This window comes from Vanessa tameamea, chromosome 12, assembly GCF_037043105.1.
Source record: "Vanessa tameamea isolate UH-Manoa-2023 chromosome 12, ilVanTame1 primary haplotype, whole genome shotgun sequence".
Lineage (NCBI taxonomy): Eukaryota > Metazoa > Arthropoda > Insecta > Lepidoptera > Nymphalidae > Vanessa > Vanessa tameamea.
Window position 1 is genome coordinate 1,898,814 of NC_087320.1, and position 23,594 is coordinate 1,922,407.

The following is a 23,594-nucleotide window of genomic DNA, read 5'->3' on the forward strand; positions in this document are numbered from 1 at the left end:
GGTGGTGAATGAGATGGAGTTAGATGCTTGCTTGGATTGAAACGGCATTGTTGTTCTACCCACTGCGCCACCCGGCTCAAGTTAACATCAAATGTGCAGTTACTAACTATAAGTGGTTATATAAGCTTACAATGTAATCGATAATTATCAATAACTACATAGTGTTATCTACAAGCAAGTTTGAGCCACGTGTTGAACAGTATGAAGCCATACCTCCGCGTTGGCTGCGCCACCCGTTGACTTTCTGAATAAGATTCGATGCCTTGCTACCTCTACTGTTAATTCTCTGCTCTGTGGATTAGATAGATTAATAATTAATGTTTTAAATTTGGCGGGAAATTCGCTAAATCGAATATGTTCTTTTTTTAAATCATTTCACATAATAGTTTATATGCTATTTTTAAACGTTTTGAGGGAAATTGCTCGAGGTATAATATTATGGGAGGTATGTTTTTTATGTAGGTCTGTGTAAGTTTATTTTTTTATTGAAATTAGGAGCATTAATTTCTGATATCAATTTATTATATTCAAATACGAATTTTTTGTTTATTTTATTTGTGTAATAAAATATTGATTACATCGAAATATGAAGGGATTATACTAAAATGGTCTATTGTTTAATATGCTCAGTATTGTGACGGTAATGCCGACTCTAATCCACCAAGGATTATATAAATCCGTGTAAATTGTGTTAATATTGAATTTGTTCATTAATGAACATGTTCAAAGGTTAACGCTATTATCAAATGTCGCCGTCACTTTACGCTATATTATATTTTCAAATAATAATACAACTCAAAAAAAACTTTCACCACGAACTGATAAAAAGTTTAGGAACGTATACGTAACGTAACCAACACACAAACATTTTTTTTTTATTGAAATGAATTATTATGTGACAAAAATGTATCTATAGACTAATAATGTTAAATTAATTCATTTAAAAACTACGTATTTTTTTTAGCGATGGCATAAGTGGTTTTGATCCTTGCTTAACGCATAATTAATTAAAGTATTATTATTGTACCATCCTAATACAATAATTTATATTATAATTACAAATATTGTATAAGCCATTCCTAATGGTCAAACTTTTATTTGCACACTTTAAGATCTATCCATGAATATACAATTCATAATTTTCGTTACGTCATAATATCGTTAAACTTATCGCTTATTATCGCCTTGCATTGTAGTGAACGACCATGATACCTATTTTTGACTGAGACTAGAAAACTCCACAGATTATTTAGTACACATGTGTGATCACAAATATTCTCTTTTTCAATACTCTGATACTCCGATGAAGCGATAATCGACATTAATATCTTCACAGTAAGACCAGATCGTTTCATTCTCTGATCCGATCTAGTATTTGTAGGCTATATTCTATACTGATGTTACAAACAGGTAAAATTTGTTTTTTTGTATGTAGATGGTAATTTCCCGAATTAAAGATCCGATTCTAAATTTTTTTTTCTCATTGGTAGAGCTACATTATTCGCGAGTGCTAAATGGTATAAATTATATTTATATAATATTATTTTATTAGCCCCAGCTGTGTCGATATTGTTGCTGCTGGTAAATAATATGTTTAAGGTAGAGTTTGTTAAAAAATAATTAATTCAAAGAGACTTCTATAAGGCCAGAATGAAGTTGAAATATTAAAGATAATATTTAAAAATAGAGAGTATATTTATAAAGTTCAATTGTGATAAGGACAATACTGTTACCCTTTTAACAAATAAAGATCGGCGTCCTGCAGTTTAATGTCGTTTTAAATGCTTATTGAGCTTGTATTGGGAAAATTGCCTTCTCGAATTATTTTCAAGCCGATTACATGGGAAGTGTAATAACCATCACTTGTTTACGATGATACAAATTGTATTTGAAACGTGGGATCGTTCACCTCGTATTTGTGGACATTTTATTTGTTGAATAGAATTTTTATATACAGTAGAACCTCGAGTATACGAGTTCTCAATTATCCGAACGCTGACAGTTTATCCGAACGCATAATTATCCGAACGCTGGAGCGTTGTAGCCGTTCCTCAATTAAGAATTGACGATTTTATAAAAAAATAGTATAAAAATTTCATATGACTTTCTTTAGATGATTTAATATTACAACGTTTTATATTTAAATATTTATATCAATTTTTAATAGATTGTACTGTTTTTATGTGAAAAGGTTTCAGATTTTCCGTTTCGATTATCCGAACTTGTCTCGGTTCCACTTAATTCGGATAATCGAGATTCTACTGTATAAAAGTTATAATATTAGAGTATATTGTATTCCAGTAATGTTTTTGTTAATAATATTATTAAATGGTTTGCATAACTCGTTTGGATTCCAAAAAAACTTTATCTAGATAGAAAATTTAGGTTATTTACTAGGTGGTAGGGCTTTGCGTCACGGTAGCATGCGAATGCCATCCCGTGGTGCCCGCCGATGAGACGGAGAGTTTTAGTTTAGACGCTGGTTTTAGTGGGTATTCCAGTGTACCGGGGTCACATCTTGGACACTGGCGAGTCCCACATACCCCCCCCCCCCACTTCCACGAAGAGGAAACGCGTAACGCGTTTTTCCAGCGATAAAAAAAGGTGGTAGGCCTTTATGCAAGCCCGTCTTGGTAGATACCACCGACTATTATTCTACTGCCAAGCAGTTATACTTAGTATTGTTATATTCCGGTTTGAAGGGTTAAAGAGACAGTGTGACTGTATACATATGCAACATAACATCTTAGTTCCTAGGGTTAGTGGCGTTTTGGTTACGTAAGAAATGATTAAAATTGAAAAAAAAAAAACTACAAATTTAGAAGGCAGAGCTGTGTGTCAAAAAAGATCATTTTAAAACTCTGTATATAAGTGTATATATGAAAATTAAACGAATAAACTATAGTACTTACGACCTTCCTACGAAATCATACTGATCGAGCCAATAATTGAAGATGGAGAATGAGAAGAGTATTTTGCTCTTGAATAACGAATTTAATCAAATTAACATAATATTTTATGTAAATAATTTATATTATTATTTGACGTCCAAGTCTCCAAGCGCAATCTTCTCTTTTTCAAAAATGACGTCTCGCCGTAATTAATTTTGTACACAGCAAGGAGGTTTTATTTGGCTCGAACACATACTGAAACTATATATTTTATTACTTTCAGAAATACCAGTCCATATTTTTTTAACGATATCTTACAGTCATGTATGTATGCATAACGCATAATACATAAACTCGATGACATATACAATTTTTACATTTTCAAATGTTAGATATAGTTGCATTTCACTTTAAATAGTAAAGGTAAAAATAAAAACCTGCCTTTGCAATTAAAAGTTGCAATTAAAATCGCGCTGGCCCACTAGAATTAATTAATTAATTTTATTGAATTGTTGTTTTGTAAATAACTAGTTGTTGCCCGCGGGTTCACTCGCCTGTTAGAAGTTAATTGTCAGATGTTAAGCATACAAAAAAGTATATTTATCTTAGAGTTTAAGCTTTTTTCATTAGAAATTTTTTCAATGTCCGTTCAGCTGTTTGGTCGTTGAAGAGCAACAGACAGACAGAGTTATTTTCGCATTTATAATATTTGCTAAATACTACGTAAAAGACTACATACTAGTACTAAACTAAACTAAGGTTAGGGATATCATTTCAGAAGGTATTTGATACATTCAATAATAAATATATATTTATGGATATTAAAATGATTAGTCCAATCCTAAAAACATAAAGATATTGAAGTCATATACATTTAATAATGTATGACACTTAATATAAAGTACGACAGTCTTGGTTTTTCTAGATTCTAACAGATTCAACATTTCAAACTGGTGAAAAAAAAAAACAAACAGTTTAAAAAAGAGTTATTTCATTTTATTTATTTGTATTAATCTATCTGTTGTTGACCGTGTTTTTTTTTATGATAAACTAACTTTTTCTCTAGAAGCTGATGTATAAAGGTGTGTCACAACATCAGTTGGTAACCCTACGATCGAATTAAATTAAAAAAAAAATAGCACGAATACAATTAGTAGCTACGGTACTCTGTGCATATCGTGTTTAGACCTACCTCAACACACACGTCACTTCTTTAACAACAACTTTACCGAGAAGTCCACGACCTTAGTTAATTAATAAAAACTAATTAATAAACATGACTCGAAGTTTAAATGCATATAATAATTGAATAAAATTTTTTCCACTTTTTTTTTCATTCTATTTCCTAGCATTCGTTGGTAGGTTTGTTTTTCATCGTTTCGTTAACATTGTTGCTGTAATAGTAATAATAAGTTGGTTTTCTATAAACGTCATGACCCCCTCCACTATACCTGGAGGGGCGCGTATACTATATTTCGTTGTTTATATAATACTGTGATAACAATAACAATATATGTATATATATATATTATTATTAAAGATATTCTAAGTTATTTAACAATTTATTTAATTTTATATTCAATTTCTTAGTTTACCAATTTCCTTCAAAACGATAGCATTTTTATTTTTTTGGATGTAATTGCAAGATGTATTTTATGGATAACATTTTTATGGCTAACGTTTAAAATATTATTTATAAACGTTTTTCTTATTCTGTATGATTATTTATATACTTTATTAGTAAGAACCTGTGAATGTACTCCTTCTGGTCAAAAGACTCCGGTTAGGGAGAAGATTTGGGGGTTGGTTTGTTATAATGATCTACATTTTCATGAGCTATATAATATTGTTCACACAAGAACGCGCGCCGTTCCACGTTAAATAATCAAAGTGCATTAGTGTGAGTGACGCTTGTGCTTACAATATATCTTAGTGTGCGTGAGACGAGTACTTATCATAAGAGTAAGGACAGCAAAAAAAAACAAATAAGATTATATAATTATTATCATTTGAAGGGGAGAGGTGCACTTTTGTAAGTGAATAGATCTATACACTATATGATCTATGCAGCAGTATATAGGGTAAGTCTACCAAGTTTGGTCCATCACTTAGTAATCTGGTCAACGTAATTCGAAAATGTCACAAGAGTTTATGTGACCTAATAACTTTTCAGTAAATATTTGTCATATTAACGACGTATATTAAACGCATGGTTCAATATGAATGGTAAACACATATAATTTATGACTTTATTACTATTTTCTTTCACTAAAACTGTATATAAACATAAAATAATACATATATATAAAGAGCTGATACGAATGGATTATAAATTATGAAATTATATAATAATAAAAATTTAGGTATGTACTCTCATCAGATATTCTAACGTCAAACAGTAATACTTTATATTGTTGTGTTCTGGTTTAAATAAGTTTAAGCCAGTATAACTACAGGAACGAGAGACATAACATTTTAGTTTCCAATGTTGGTGGTGCAATGTTATAAGAAATGATTAGAATTTCATACGCGAATATGGCGCCAATGTCTATAGTTACTTACCATCAAAAATAAAACTTTTTATTCAAGTAGACTTTTAATTTTCGAATTTAATTTATGAAATTTAAATCCTTTACGCGATACGTTACTACGGAAACTTGTATCGAGAACGCACAACAAAGGCACAACTAACCTAAAATATTTATTATTTACTTAAATTTAATATATAAGAACATAATAATAACAGCTACGTATTCATTAAAAATAGACACGCTCTGGTACTATAAAAATATTAAACTTAACTCAGTATTAAATGTACAAATTTATCTTCTGACCTAACTTAAAATAGAGTTTTATTAAAGTAACAACATCTATATTCTTGTTTATTATCAAACTGGTCAAATTATAATCAGAAACACGTTAATAATAAAATCATATTTGATTCCAACACAACATATATTAATATATATATGTATGCCTAAGTATTTATTTAAAGTTTGAAAGGATGGATGGATGTTTGATAAACGGATCTAAATGAAATATCGCACAGAGATTATAGTATGGAATACAACATAGGGAACATTTTTTCCTCTAACGCCTTTCCCCCCTAAAACTAGCTATACATAAATCAACATTGTTGCAAATAATAAATATTCCATAGAGCGAAAACAATAAAACAAATAAATAAAATTGACACGTAGTAAAACCTGCGATCAAATCATTTAAGCTAGTTACAAAAATTCCTAACTAATTTCCCCAACAATAATAAAATATTTGCGCTGTCAAAACTTATAACATTATGGAATAATTTGGTACGTGTGTTTTGTTCTTTGTTAACAATATAAATTAAATCACGTCAAATAAGTTAGTGAGGCCCAGGGGAAAGATCCTCATCGAAGATGTTACTTTTGAGCGGACAACTACGATAATAGTTAAAGTAAAGTAAATGTTTTAACAACCTCTTTGGTCTAGTGACTAAAATATAAGAACGCGGACCTCGAGGTATTAGGTTTATACCTCAGGTAAGCCGGTAAAAAGTTATTGAGTTTTTCTGTCGAAAAAATCAGAGTAACAGTCCATAGTCTGGAACTCGGAAGTGTCAACACTCCCGTGTCTAGGAAATCAAATCAAATCAAATCAAAAATCTTTATTCAATATAGAAGTGTTTACACTTGCTTATTGATTGTCAAAAATCTACCACCGGTTCGGAATTTAGCACCTCGGACCTGAGAAGAACCGGCGAAAGAAACTCAGCGGGATATTTTTTTTTTTTTTTTCATTTTGCATGTACAATAATTATTATATTTTAGTTATTTGAAACAGCCTGGAGGCGATCATTTCATTCCCAAGGAAAGCAAGCAAAGTTAATGATCCTACGCGCTGTGCATTAATATGTGCTGTGCAGTTGGCCAGTCTATTTTGAAATTAGAAGCCGTGGCCGAAAACCTTCAGGGCGACATTATGATCTTGATATAAGAATAATTGCTAAAACAGTTTTTGGGTTATGGAGAATTTCTCGATAGAAAAACCCGATAACTTACTATCGGCCTGATCTGGGCTTTGAACCTAGGACATCAAGATCTGCTACCTCATATTAGCCACTAGACCAACGAAACTTAAAATAACTATCCTATACAGAAAAAAAAACTACTGGCCTAATGTTATTCTATATTTAAAATATTTAATTATAGTTGCTCTTACTTAAATTGTTTTTTTAATGTCATATTTTATATAGTACGAAATTGTTTTAATACAATGTCTATATACGAATAAAAAACCTAATGGATATTAGTCTAATCCATTTGTTATCGAAGAGAATGAAGTCATACAATTTCTTAAGGAAAAATAATATACCGATATTATTAACGAGAAATATTGAACTCAGAAAATATTTATATTATTATAAAAATATTACAATTTTATTTTGAAATTTCAGTCAGAAGGACAATCAGACAGTCTGGTAAATCGGCCACTTGATGGTAGATGGTGATCACCAATGCACCACCAATCTTGGGATATACTCGTAAGATGTTGTATTCCTTGTACGTGTGGTTACACTGGCTTACTCTTCAACATAACACAGAGTAGTACTTAGTATTATTGCGTGGAGGTGGAATCTGTGATGGGTAGTTTAGTAAAACTTCGCGACATGAGTAAATAAGAAGCATTATATAAAGTAACTGGCGCAAAAAATATACAATTGAAAAAAAAAATAACAATGTTCGATGTTCAAACCTGAGGTTTACGGACTTTTTGTTGAATTTATGTTTTATTTGGTGGGGCTTTGTGCTAGCCCGTTTGGGTAGGTAACACCCAGTCGTCAGATATTCTACCGCCAAACAGTAATATTACTATTGTTGTGTTTCGGTTTGAAGGGTGAGTGAGCCAATGTCACTACAGGCTCGAGTGACATAACATCTTAGTTCCCAAGGCCGGTGGCGCATTGGCGATCTAAGGAATGGTTAATATTACTTTATCGATATTTAGTGGAATTTACGTGGGAATATTAGATAAGGCTATTGTATTGAAAGAGTTACCCATTAGTTAGTGGCGCCAGGGCTTTTAATCAAAAGGTAAACAGACATCCATTTAACGTTATGTGATATTATATGATTTTTTACACTACATGCAGTACTTAAGACATACTCACGGAAGCTTAATTTAATTTGATCAACTGGCAAATCGTTTAAACTGTAAACAGATTTTAATCCTATTCAAGCAAATCTATTAAATAACAAATTTCCATTTTTCAACTTTCTGTGTTAAATTTATTTTAAGGGGGAACATTTGTTCGACTAAAATCTGTATGTAACACGTCATACTTTCAAATATTATATGATATAAATACTGATTTGTTGGTTTCGATGGAAAACCTGGGTTAAAAAAAAAATTTAATAAAAATTTGGTAATTCAGTAAGGAGCCTGCCTCTGAGCCTGACCTCTTTGGCCCGACCTATCAGGCTATGAGGGTAAGGGTAAGAGGAAGAGGTACACATTTGTTCTATAACATATCTTGCATATAGACAACCAGAGAAAAATAGATCTCTTTCAGATTAGTCTCGGTTAATTTGATAAGAAATTAAATATGTTTAATGGAAACCAGAAAGCAAGTCTAAGCGTTATAATTTAGTAAAGATAACAAATTTACATATATGGGGGTTAGTTTATTAGTATATAGTTAGTTATGAATTACGCCATGTATATAAAACAAGGCGTCTGAGAGGCGATAATATTAAATAACGTCAGACATAAAGCGTCGGTGAGATATTGTGATAACGAAGCGTGCGGGTATTTATTTTATTTAAAACTTTTTGATATTAACATAATATTATAAATTATACAGTAAGTTGTTTTTATGTTACCTTATCACAATTAAGTCACTGCTTGTTACTCGTAGTTACATTTTACACAGATGTAGCCAAGACACTGGATAAGATATATGTATGTTTGTTAAACATCAATAAAAATGATAGGGACGTGACTGAAAATTAAAAATAATGTTGGGAAGCGAAAAACAAAAAAAGTATTAAAAAAAGATAATGAGTTTTCGAGATATTCCAAATTTAATTATTTAAACTAAAAATCTAATTCTCAATTGAGAAAAGGTTGTAGTGAATCATATGGAATTTATTTTAATATTCTATCGTTGAGTCAAAACTGAAATTAGCTAGAACGTATAATTTTTACTAATAAATCGTTTCAGGTAAATAATCAAGATTTTCAAAAAAAAAAAAAATTACGTACAAATACTAAATTGTCTTCCTCGGTTCGTGGCAATATTTACATTAATACGCTTTCAGTTAAACATTTGACAATATACATATTTGCAAAGGTTGATTGTAAATGGTTTTATTTAAGTTAGCAAAAGAAATGCTTAAGAACTTATGTACGAGGAATAATAATAATTTATCCTACCTCGTACACTGTGCGCTCGTGTGAACATTTTTGTATAAGTAAATGAGTTTAATATTCCCAGGCGTGCATATATATTGAGTCACTTTAATAGAAGCATTAAGGGCTCGTATAATATTGTTATGATATATATGCGTCATTTGTAAGCAACATATTATACTTTTTTTTTATTATTTTGTAGTATTTATTGCTAATTACTTTTGTAAACTCGTATTATTTTTTGCTTTTAATATTATTGTTATTATTTCCAAGTCCCTTGCGCCTGCGGTAAGAGTGGCTTTCTCACCCTTTACATCGGATCAAAAGGATACTTATTGCTGTTTGGCGTTAGAATATGCGATGAGTGGGTGGTACCTTAATCGGACGGGCTGCAGAAAGCCACTAAGTAAAGTGCATGTTGTGTTATATTTAATACGGTAATACATTAATTTACTCAATATTAAGACTTTGTATCATAATGTAAAAATCGCTAGCAAACCTAAATATGTTTTTTAATTTAATTTGATGACCTCAGGGGTCGAGTAGCGTATACACCAGTTTTCATGGGTACGCCACTCCGAGGTCTCGAGTTCGATTCTCGGACGTGTCGATGTAGAAAAAGTTCATTAGTTTTCTATGTTGTCTTGGGTCTGGATGTTTGTGGTACCGTCGTTACTTCTGATTTTCCATAACATAAGTGCTTTAGCTACTTACATTGGGATCAGAGTAATGTACGTGATGTTGTCCAATATTTATTTATTTATTTATTTATAAATATTATTTATGGTGTCGGTTTGAGGACGGGAAAATAGGCCACCTGATGGTAAGTGAGCACCACTGCTCATAGACGTTGATGACGTTTGAAACTTTAGCCATTTCTTACATAACCAATGCGCCACCAACCTTGGGAACTGACTGGGGACTGTAGTTACACTGGCTCACTCATCCTTCAAACCGCATCACAACAATACTAAATATCACTGCCTGGCTGTTGAATATGAGATGAGTGGGTGGTGTCTATCCAGACGGACACAAAGCCCAATCACCAATAATCTTATTAGAGTTTTTTTTTATTTAAGATTTGAATTTTTACATTTCAAAGCTGCTCTTGTTCAACATCAACAAAGTCAGTTAGTAAATAAATCAACAGAATCGATTTTAATCTACTCTATATGTTGTATCGATTTTAAACTCAGTCAATATGTAATTCGGATGATTATGTAGTAATTTTGTACCATACAGCTGATCTGATAATAAAGCCAGGAGTGAGTAGTGAAACATATTAATGTCTACTAGTGAAAACCTCTAGTATTTATTTGGTTCGATTGTTTTAATAACCGTTTTTTTTTTTTTTTTTAATGTTGGTAACATTGCTTTTGATAATAGACAAACTGCACCCTATTGTTGCTCGTTTAGATTCTAGTTAACCATAAACAAAATGTATAGTATATTTCTAATCACGTCTTACTGAGATAATAATGTTCTTACCTGTTGCACAATTAACGAGGCAAACGATTACGAAAAGCACCAAAATCGCTCTTACTGTTGCGCTGGACTTCGACACACCTTGGCTTATCATCTTGAATTTCTTCTTTCTGTGAACAAACATAACCGATTAAAAAACGGAAATAGGTAATCAAAAGATTCCATATGAATATACTTGTTTAATTTATCTTATTAAGGCATAGGGGAAAATCGGCCATGTGTGGATAAGTTATATCGCCGACCAATTAGATGTTATAGCTCTTAAGCCTGTAATTACACTGGCTCAATCACTCTTTATTATATTTAAATTAAATATGCCGTATCCATATATAATATTTTTTTTCTTTGCGCATCAATCACGTGAATTCTATTTAACTTATTAGGGACCAACTAACGTTGAATCACATGATTTTTTTTTAAGTTCGGCGAAGGGTGGCGGTTAAAATGTAGTATAATTTTATTTAGATTAGTTTCATACGTGTAATTAATAGATTTTTTTTTATATGGTATCGCGTACATGATTAAGTATTATTGGTAGATATTTTTTATACGTTCTCAATCCGTCTGTTGTTCCAAATACAAAATTTATTTATTAAAAAATTTATTCATTTTTATTTTTAAAATTTCTAAAATGTATTCTGAAGAGTTCTTACTAAGATAATTTCTATCTATATTCGTTAAGACTATCAATTTTACAATTTTATTTATAGCATTTTATTACAATTAACATAACATACATAAACAGCCTGTAAATTTCCCACTGCTGGGCTAAGGCCTCCTCTCCCTTTGAGGAGAAGATATGGAGTATATTCCACCACGCTGCTCCAATGCGGGTTGGTGGAATACACATGTGGCAGAATTTCGTTGAAATTAGACACATGCACGTTTCCTCACGATGTTTTCCTTCACCGCCGAGCACGAGATGAATTATAAACACAAATTAAGCACATGAAAATTCAGTGGTGCCTGCCTGGGTTTGAACCCGAAATCATCGGTTAAGATGCACGCGTTCTAACCACTGGGCCACCTCGGTTCGAATATAAGATGAGTGGGTGGTGTCTATTATAATTAGATATTAAAATTTAATATTAAAAATATGTTCATTTAGTATATCTAAACAATATGTATATGTAAACAATAGTCTGGAAGTTTGAAGTTTAGTAAATCTTTACAATAAAGGCCATCCAATTAGAATTTCATTCGTTATTAAGTGAAAATGGCTCATCGGATCTGATGTTATTGAATAAACATCTCTTAAAAACAATTATTTGCTATCAGTTTGATATTTTAGCTGAAGTTATATTAAAACAATAAATAAACGAATTTCAACAATTATATTATAAGGAGGCTTAATTTTAATCATAATAATGTTTTAAAATTCTCGTAACCTTTAACGTTTATTACAGAACTTATGGGGCGGTTCAGTAACATATACCTGACCACAACATATGGACATACGTATATACTCTCCCAGTAACTAGTGAGTCTACTAAAAACATGGCGGACGAAACTACAATGGCTGGGGCAGGTGTCAACACGCGGACTAGTTGATTGTATAATATATTGACATATTTAATCACGGATTAATTGGTTATAAGTCGATTAAACACATTTCTAATCACTACTGTCTGCTAGCGGAAAAAATAACTAGGTTTAACTACAGACTGTATAATTCTACGCATGTTGCTGTTGCAATATAATAGCAACAGTAGGATAGATATAAGGAAAAAAAACCATATATAAATAAATAAATAAGAATAGACATTTTATGTAGAGCGTTGACCCTTATTATCACCATGTGAAGCTGGGACGGTTAGCTAGTGCTACTACTTAGATAGCAATAATACATATCTATTCATATATACAGAGCCAGGTCGGGCCTCTAAAAAGTTTTGTATTTATTCATTTAAATACTTTATTGCACTACATATGAGTGAACATAAGAGATACAAAAAAAAATAACATATAACAAATGGGTATATGTTATTACTTTATATATGTTTGACGACCTCTGTTGTGGAGTAGCGTGGACACCGGTTTTCATGGGTACCCCACTCCGACGTCCCGGGTTCTATTCCCGGCCGATTCGATGTAGAAAAAGTTCATTAGTTTTCTATGTTGTCTTGGGTCTGGGTGCTACTTACGTTGTGATCAGAGTAGTGTATGTGATATTCTCCAATATTTATTTATATTTATTTATTTATGGTGTGCAAAGGCAGTCTTTCTGATAGAAACTTAGAAAGTAAACGGGTAAGTGCAGATGTGAGAGAAATATAGATAAATTATTAGGTTTTTCTACGGAAAAAATCCTAGTAATAGCCCGGAGTTGGAAGTTGGAAGTGTATACCTACCCTCTCGTACCTTGGAAAGCAAGTAAAACCGTTTGTCCAACAGCTCAGCTCAAGTCGTGTCGGATTTGAAGCCCGATTTATTATGAGAATTAGAGAAAAATTAGTACAGCTGAGTTTGCACACACACTTGGGTGCTATAATTTATCCTGCTGTTGGCCGGTCTCTCTTGTTTTATGTTTGAGTATTTATATTAAATATTAACATCGATTGTCACAACCCGTCATAGCTGCATAGGGTTCCATTGTAAATCAGCGTTGGGTTTTTGGAACCCAACTTGGAATCTGAATGGTACACCTATTTAGGACCCGAGTACTATCATCTCTATATCATCAATTTTTATATACTTTTTTTTCCTTTTTGTTGTTTTTTTTTTTTTGTAGATTAAGTAGTATATACTTTGTTTATTTTTAATTTTATTTGTTAGGTTTTTACTTTTTTATACTTTTATAATTGTACCGTGTCCTTAATAAACTTTTCTTTCTTTCTTGAGATAGACCAAATCGGTTTGAACGACATACTCACATACTTATTCTAGAAAGGGTACTGATACATATTACAGGGTTGTTTATTTGTATAATCCGTTAATAAAGTTTCAAAGTCTATCTTGGCTTTAATTATAAGATTACGTTGTAATATTTTTCAAATATGATGTAGATGATTTGTGACGTCATCAACGTCGAATAGCCACGGTACACTAGTTTACGTTCATTCTTTATACCCCCTCTCCCATAGCCCGATAGGACTGCGCTCCGACATGACCGGAGAGACTTCAGATGTAAGCTTACGTACTTTCCGCGGTATGGGATTATACGGCTACGTCAACTTCGAAACTTTGGGCGGCTACTGAGAATTTATTGAACAGGTAATCCCTGTTTTATTCGAGATAAATATTGTGATAACTTGGGCTTACATAAATTATCGGACCAAGCGCTTTTGAGCGCTTTTGAGCGCTACAGCAAAACTTTATCGATTCTTTTTTTAAATTATTTAGTAGGTAGTTGGAAGAACAAAATGGTCAACCCCTCCCATATACATTGAGAACATCACCAATGAGAATTCAAAAGACTGACATTACGCTTACTGCTAAAAGGACACAGGTACTTTTTTTTTATAAATGAAATATGTTTTTACATCTAAGTTGCTTTCTAAGCTGAGACTCACACCGTATCTTCAAAAACTGTAGTTATAATAAATACTTAAACAACAATAATTTTATAAATTGCCCTTTTAAAGTTTTTAATATAAAAAATATTATTTTTAAAATTTTAGTTTACTTGTAAACATAAACCTGGTTTTTATTTTTTATTCAATATTTTTTATACTTTTCATTGTAAGGACCAATTGGGTTAACAATTTCATAGTTTAATACATAACGAATACCATAAGATGACAATGGAGTTAATTTACCATTGGATATATCTATTTGGGTGATATTTTGAAGTTATATATCTTTTGCTGTGCTATGAATAGATGAATTGAATTTTTATGATGCGCGCGCACAGGGTGACTTGAAAACTACATGATAACATTTGCTCGTTATGCCGCTAATTACAGTGTCAAGTCGCTCGAAATATACAACTTTACACCTCATCATAATAATGACAATAATTTTATTATTAATAAGTAAAATAACGTAACAGTATCTACATGTCCCTGTTAGGCGAAGGTCTTCTTTCTTTTTGAGGAGAAGACTTGGAGCTAATTCCACCAAGCTGCTCCAATGCGGTGTGATAGATTTCGTTGAAATTATACACATTCAGGTTTCCTTGCGATGTTTTCCTTCACCGCCGAGTACGAGATGAATTATAAACACAAGGTAATTCAGTAGTATTTGTCTGGGATTAAACCCGCAACCGTCGGTTATGATGCACGAATTGTAACCCATCTCGCCTCTTGTAACTACTGCGCAATATCGGCTCAATAATAAGTATTATTATTAACTATTTCCATGCAATTAAAAACTATTTTTAGTTACGTCGAAGAAGTAGAACTTCTAACGCTCGGAAAAGTACACACACCTTTTTTAATTGATTGATTCACACTTTCTGTATACCTATTAAATATACATCTGTTACAAATACGATTAATTTTTATTGGTATGTACATAACAATATATTTACTATGATATTTTACTGTAATTTATATAAATGATTGTTATTATTTAGTTTTAGTTAAAGTATAGGATGTGGGGGTGAAATATCATCGGAGCAAACGTTTAAAGTGTTAAATTATAACTGATATTTGCTACCCGTACGACGGGAGGACTTTGTGTGGTTTTGTTTTGTTCGCTAATAATTAATTTTTATTTTATTTCAATACACTTTGTTCAGATTAAGTCTTAATAAAGACGATTTTAGAATCTCGACTTTTATAACACGTATGTATATAAATTTTCTTCTTCTTGATTTGATTCTTCAAAATTCCTGTATATATATAATTCGTTTATGTATATGTGTTGTGATGAAAATATTGAATTCGTGAATACATATTCACATACAATTAACATAAAATATAATATTTTGAGCAAATGCAGTTTATAATTTAGCCTTTAAACAAACTCGTCAAATAAAGTAACTAGAACGCGAAATTGTTCCAACATTTGAATACATTTAATCCATGAACAAATAATTAGAACTAATTCATAAATTGTTTAATTTATGAATTAGTTCTTTATAGTAACGAATACGAATTGTTGTTTGACCCCGTAGTTAGAACATGAAGGTCTTAACGGAAGATTCAGATCTTTCTGACTGAACCGATCAGTGAATTTTCATTTGCTTCATTTGCTTTTATAGATCATCTCACGTTTGACTACGAAGGTTCTTCTCGTGAATCTCGTTCTCGTTTGTTAAATGACTATTCAAAAGTGCTTTTAAAAGCTATTTTATATAAAGTATATTTTGATTTTGATTTTTTTGGACAACATCGTAAAGAAAATTGCATGCATCGAATATATACATTATACCACACACATATATACATATATATATATATATATATATATATGTTTTTTTGTAATTTTAAACTGGTTAACTAAACCTAAACTTGATGTAAACGGTATTAGATGTCTATCTATTGACACTGGTGAGAAATATTAATCATCCCGCATAACGCCAATGCATTTCCAACCTTGGGAACTAAGATGTTATGTTAGTACACTATCTCATTCCCCCTTCAATCCGGAACACAATTATACTTAGTATTGTTGTTGGAGAATTGAATAAGTAATTATATTACAAAGATAGCCTTTAGCGAAACCTAAAAGCTTAAGAAAACTAATATTGTGACTTTGTTAACCACCTAAGAAGAAGTTTATGCTTTCGAAGCTTATGTATTTACCATAAATGTTCGATTATTTGCAAAAATGGTTTTTTTTTTATAATTTATTTACTTTACAACATCCACGGGCTCACAGTTGCCCGTGCCTTTTTTTACATTTTATTTTTATAAATTGTGGCGTTATTTTATATTTTTACTGAACATCAGCAGATCTTCGCTGGACTTCGACCTTGTCGTCTTCTTGGAAGACGTGGCCCACACTGACATTTTTTTTTTTTTTTAAATGGTTAAACCGAATTTGGTGATACACACTTAAATTCAGATAAGTCTTCAAGTGGTATTAAATATTTTTCGCTAGATTTTTCGCTTGGATAGAATTATTTATACAAATAATTAACAGATTGATACTAGGAAATAATATTTGTCTGTGTTAGTTGGAGTCTAGTGGGACCCGTTGGATGTGGATCGTTATTATTACTGGTGGGTATACTATGCATATGACCTTTATAGTACGATACGGGAATATTTCACCGGTAATAATATTATCAAAGTCCAATTAAGGCAACGGTGACATCACTTTAATAATAATGTCACAGATTGCAATTGCTATGGTTTTGGCGATATATTTTATTTCAAATATATTGACGAGTTGAATATACCAAAGATCAGCTCTTTCGATTGGAGAATTATTTCTGAAGATCTTTCGATTTTTCCAGTGCGGAATAGGCTACATTCCACCGAGATGAAATACGTAAATCATAGATCTAATATCATATACAGTATATAATACATTTGTTTAAAAAATAATAAAAGTTTGTTTGATAAATAGATTATATGGGTAAGTACATTATATAATTCGATAAATTTATATTTAGGAGAGGGGGACATCATTTCGCAGTCCTCAACTTCATCAAATTGATCCGTTATGAGACAAATATGGTTATTATTATTTAAATGATTAGACAAACTGTGCGTACTTAACGAATATACATAATTTAATGTACATAGAACTTTTGAATTAAAAATAAATCGACTAAAATCTACTTTTGGATAAGCAGTCTTTCAGCCATGCAATTAGACAATTAATTACATTAACAATAATAGTCCGAGGAGAAATTAAAGATGAGACAGATTAAAAATACTTTTATACAATAAAATAAACTGTCAAGTTTTTGTTTTATTTCAATCTAAACTCTTATTCCTACTTTCAAACTCTAGTAATAAATACGACTGAGTAATAAAACGAATAGTTCAACGTCGTATTTTACATCTGTGTGGGTTGCTATTGTTATACACGCACATAAACAAGGAACTTATAATTTATTCATTGAAATTGTATACTTTGTTTTGATTAAATGTAAGTAATGACATTATGAAGTTTAAGGGAATTGTTTTCTACTATATTAATTCTTCTGAGTAATAATATGACGATAAGTTATTTTATGTGATGCAGGACATACAATAAAGTATTACAATTTGATGGTCTACTGACTGTTGGGTTTCAAATCTCTAGGTCCGGTGGAGCCAATTGAATTTATTTGGGTTTTCTGTTAACAAATATTCAATAGGGCTGCTAGTGGTCACGACATAATTGGCAATGTTACACTTATGATCTTTGGTCAGCATGTTTAAGTGACTGGAGAATTTAAAGATCGAGACGCCCTCGGGCAACAAAGGATCACGAATAATTTTCCAAATTAATAGAACTATTTTTATATTTATATATTCATATAGTTATTTTAGTTCTTAATAAAAACATATTTTAACATATATAGTAAAATCTATCTGTAAGCATACTACCCAAGATCAGGAAATAATTACTAGTATCATGCTTTTTAGTAATCCATTTATGTCAAAATCAAAATCTAAACACGCGGTAGCGTGTCAGCCAAGTTCAAGTAACAGAACTGGCGAGCAGCACCGTGTGTAATATTACACGAACCATTTGGAGCCATTTTTGACCTCATCATAACTCAAAAACTATTTGACATAAACGTGTCAAATTTGGCTCATATATTGACACTCGCGAGATACACATTTGATCTAAATTTAATAAACGCATCTCAAACCATTATTTAGATATTAACGTCTAAAAATCGTCACTTTTATCACTGACTGACCTATAGATCAAAACTATAACCTACTTCCAGGTGACGTAGAAAGTTCAAATTTGGCATGCAGGTAGATAATTAGGCCAATACAAAGGAAAAAAATCTGAAACTGGTAAATTTTTATCATTTTATAATAATTTTTCATTTTATTGGATCTATTAGGAACACTTATATACTTAGGTCCTATAATAACTGTAAAAAAAAATGATGTAAGAACCAGCAATCAAAACTTATGACAGCCGGTCTTAATGTGGATTTTAAGGTCTTCACGTGAATATATAACGAGTTGAATACCACCCTTAATTTTTTTAAATCCAAATATTTTCGTTTTAGTACTTATGAGTATAGTCGACTTTCGTATTTATTACGTTATTAACTGGCATCTAGCGCACATCAATGGTTCAAAATCATTATACTTTAAAAAATAATAATAGTAGGCATTTCGGTACACGACGCGCGACGCGACGCCGGATTAGCGGGATACGAGCGCTGCGATAAAACCTTGACGCGGACGTGTCCGAGCGAGTGGTAAACGCGCTCATAAGAATTATTCCAATGCCTTCCGATGGAAGCTGCCTAGTATATTCGATTGCATATTCTTTGTTTGATTATACCTACTAGTATACAACAAAAAAATAAGTTTCGTGAGACTGTAGTAGAGTATGTATATCGTAACTGGGATGATTTAAGTATGTACTCTAGCGCTACAAACGGGGATCCTTATAACTTGGAAGAACAGTATCGAGCAAGCAAGCTGATGTCAGCATAGGACTGGTGAATGGGTCCAATGAAAAAATAGAGAAGGTACATTGGGACGTCGACAACAGCAATAGCGCATGTAAAATAACAATTCAATTTAAACATAATTTAATTTGCGAACTAGAAGTCAAAACCAAGTTTCAGATATTAAGTAATGTATAGGTTCAAAGGAAACAATTCTCTATTTGCTTAGCATATTCTACTACTATCCACAAATCACAAGGCCTTCGCCTTGACAGTGCTCTTCTAGACATAGGCTTCTCTATATTTACTAAAGAGCAGGCTTACGTTGGCCTCTCTAGAGTTAAAACCTTAGATGGAGTACATCTTATCAATTTAGGTCCAAGTCAATTCAAGGCACAAGAGAGCTCTATTGTAGAGTACAACCGTCTGCGCACGTTATACCGCCCCGACTTGGCCAAATTAAGTATAAACAGAAAACGCGTAAAAAAAATCCTGACACTGAATGGGCAATTCATTCGAACATTTCAGAGGTACAAGATAATATAGAACGTATCACAAAAAAGACAATTATACCCCGTAAACGTAGGAAAATAGAATAGTTTAACAAAAACCTTTTGGTATTAATTTTGTTATTAATAAGTACCTACTAATAATTTATATACAAAAAGTAGTGTAAATACTAAATAAAAATCAATCAATAAAAATCATCACCAAAAACAGCTTTCCTATTCTAAAATGGCCCTAAAGCGACAGTCATACGTGTTAATTTATAATAATAATTTCAAAATATGTGACTTTTAAATTAGGTAATATAATCCACGATATTGTAATCTGAGACGTAATATCAAATATGATAATTCTCCGCGTGCGATTGAAGCGCATATTATTAAATGCTCTCTTTGATTACCGGAACAGATTAACATATGAGATATGCACCTGAGGATATGACAATGTACTCTAATTTGAGAAACATAATTAATAATAAACTATTTAAATTAAGTGACTTTTCCGGGGCATATATGATTCTTGATATCCAGTACTTATTGGGGCCCTTGATATAAATAACACTTTATGTTTTTGTAATATTACATGAAGTGAAAATTACAATGAGCTTGTAGAGCTTGTGTTTAAATACGCAAACTTTACTTAAAATCCATAGTAATATTATAAATGCGAAAGTAATTCTGTCTGTCTGTTTGTTGTGTCTAGGAAACACATAGGCTATTTTTTATGCCTATACCTGATCACCAACCCTGCAAAAGCGAAGTTCTGGGCGCAAACTAGTACGACATAATCTGATCTATTCTGTTAAAACAAACTGAAAATGCACAGCAGATTTACATTAACAGCCTGTAAATTTCCCACTGCTGGGCTAAGGCCTCCTCTCCCTTGGAGGAGAAGGTTTGGAGCATATTCCACCACGCTGCTCTAATGCGGGTTGGTGGAATGCACATGTGGCAGAATTTCGTTAAAGTTAGACACATGCAGGTTTCCTCACGATGTTTTCCTTCACCGCCGAGCACGAGATGAATTATAAACACAAATTAAGCACATGAAAATTCAGTGGTGCTTGCCTGGGTTTGAGCCCGAATCATCGGTTAAGATGCACGCGTTCTAACTGCACTGGGCCACTCGGCTCGGAATATGGTAAAATATAAAAATTAACCTATATTGCCTATAATAATAGTCACAACATGTAAACAATACACGCATCTAAATAACGCATCTACGTAATTCGATTTTCACTGGGTCTGATTTTAGTCTATCATATGCTAACTCGAAGTTATTAGATTACCTACATCTCAACGTCCGTTACAACTTCATTGAAATTCAAGAGTTATAACAAAGCTAAATGCGTGCTAATTTTAGTTCTAAATATTTAAATGGTACTTCATTTTGATTTACATTTGAGATTTATTTCTACAACGTTTTTAGAATACGTATGGAGAAATGACATTAAATTAGTGCGAATTAAAATTTATGTATAATTTGAAGACTAAGAAAAATGAAGTATATATAAAGTAAGTAATTGCCTTCATTTTAAGTTAAAGTCTATATCTACGTATGATGTATATTCATATAATATCCTAAAGAACTTCTGGTCAAGGCGCAAAATTTTGGAGCCTAGAAAATTGCGCGGATGTTCTGAGTATTAGTAAGTAAGTATCAGGGAAAGATCGAGCGTAGAACTAGATAGTTGGCATTTTAACTATGCCAATATAATTGAAAAAATTATCAACGTTTCAAGCCGAGCTGTGTTCTCGTACGAGTCGCCTTACTGAGCCCTCGCGTAGACTCACTTTTTCACGGCTTATTTCAGTAATCTGCCCCTTTACTAGTAATATTGTAAATGCTAAAATAACAGTACAGAGCAACAGTAATTCAGAAATCATTAGCCATACTCTTAAAACATTAAAAAAAAAACTTTTTATAGGTATTTATAATAGCAACATCCTTTGAAAACCTGAATATGATTTAGAGAATTTATTATACTATGACCATAATTTTAAGTGGTGGAATTAGCTCAAAATTGCACTTTTCCCACAATAGATGGTATAGCTCCAAAATATTATCTGTCTAAGGAAAGGTAGTCTACCAGTGGAACAAACTACCAGTGGAATAATTTTTAACGATACTAGTCTCATTGTGGGAAATGTATATCGTCAATTGAACGGATGATTTTAGAAAATGAGGTTTACTAACTTGAATTTGACCCTCCTTGCCCAAAAGTACAATTTTGACGCTTAAGCTTTTCTTAATTTCAATGGCTATATGTTTTATTATTGTATTTTTTACTTTTTAAACTAAAATAAGCGCATGTATAGTATGTAAAAGAGATGTTCTTTCAGCTATAAGCGGACACATTTTTTGCCTCAGACAGTATGAAGGCTGCATTTATCTGAACAATGGATTTGCATGTCTTTTGCCATCAACAGACATCTCGTGAGATTTATGAAAAGATAATGCGTATTTTTATCTTTTTTTTTTTCTATTCCTTTTATGCAATGACTGGTAACGTAATGATTATATGAATAAAATTACAATGTTAGATATATTGTAATTTTATTCACATAATACATTTTACATAACGATTCGGTTCCGTACTATAATTTAGAAAATGATTACTAAATGTCTCTACATACTATATTTACTTTCTTTCGCGTGAATACAAGACAAAAATATATGTATCGTTTTGACATTATGTAAATAAATTATATATTTTTATACAAGTATATATTTATGCATATATAACAAATTAATAGGCAGTCCTTTTTGTTATTAATTCTGAACCAAGGTTAACGATCTATGAAAAAGAATATGTTCCTTTTCAAAGATCAACTTCAACGAGTTCGAAATTTAATTTGTTACACTGGCCAATGTATTGGTGCTAAGTTTCATTAAATCAGGTTTAGTTTATATTTAAATTGAGTGAAGGCAAATTAATCTAAAATTTTTTAAAGAAATTTTGTGTACAATCTAGTACAAAAGTGTATTGTTTTGTTTTTTTTTTTTGATAATATTGTGAATAATAATTATTAGATACGAATTTACCGACTTCGGTCGTTAGATTTGAGGATATTTCGACAGTTGAAGCATTTTATTTTGCTTTAGCGAAAAATGTTTACTAAATTATGGCAAAAAATGTCGCACTTACGGAGTATCTTTTCAAACGGAATTTATGAACCGGTGAAATATAACTGTCTTCGTGAATGACTGCTGTGTTTAGAAACGCGTTATCTCTTAAAGCATACATCATAAAGATAAAACGGCTAGCAGTCGATTACGAGCGCCTCTGAATGCTGAACAATACACGCTGACATCATACTATCTATATAATACATATAATATGTTATGTTGGCATAGTGGTTAGTTAACTAGCCCTATATGCTTATAGGACTGCAGGTATCTAATGCCTGGGCTCAAATCCCTAGACAGACCAATAAAAAGTTAGAATTTTTTATGTAAAACTTATATGGATCTAGGGGCTAGATATTAGGCCACAAGGTGAGGTCCTGGGTTCGAACCCAGGTTTTTTGTAGTAAAAACCCTAATTTGAAATTAGTTATCATGCTCCCGTGGCAGCACTAATAGCCATTCGTTCTGCGACTAAATCTCTCTGGTTGAGTTGATTGATTTGCACATATATTGTTGTGCTTTATATAACGCAATATATATAGAAGACTTTATAAAAGACATATTTACTAGAACTATTCAGATATCAACTCAAAAGTCACTGATGCAACAACACAATGATGCCAGCCAACCTCAAATCTCAACCCTTAGATGTTTTAGAAATTGGCTTAAAATCAAAATATTCTTATAATCACATAACCGACTCTCTAGCAATTCCCAAGGTATTTGGA

At 31.7% G+C, this 23,594-nt stretch overlaps 2 protein-coding genes across 3 annotated transcripts in view; both read right to left on the bottom strand.

Moving 5' to 3' along the window:
* The window catches only part of LOC113392926 (leucine-rich melanocyte differentiation-associated protein-like), a 267,313-nt gene that overhangs the window by 122,063 nt on the left and 121,656 nt on the right, over window positions 1–23,594 (bottom strand). The gene's annotated exons all lie outside the window — the stretch shown is intronic.
* The window catches only part of LOC113395982 (neuropeptide CCHamide-1), a 41,238-nt gene that overhangs the window by 11,889 nt on the left and 5,755 nt on the right, over window positions 1–23,594 (bottom strand). Inside the window, exons 2-3 of one of the 2 annotated variants that reach the window (XM_026633741.2) lie at window positions 10,770–10,876; window positions 214–291 (exon numbers count right to left, since the gene is read on the bottom strand). In XM_026633741.2, the coding sequence (XP_026489526.2) occupies window positions 214–291; window positions 10,770–10,860 (169 nt within the window). In that variant the 5' untranslated portion in view covers window positions 10,861–10,876. The remainder of the gene's footprint in view (window positions 1–213; window positions 292–10,769; window positions 10,877–23,594) is intronic. The other variant, XM_026633742.2, reaches the window with a different exon arrangement.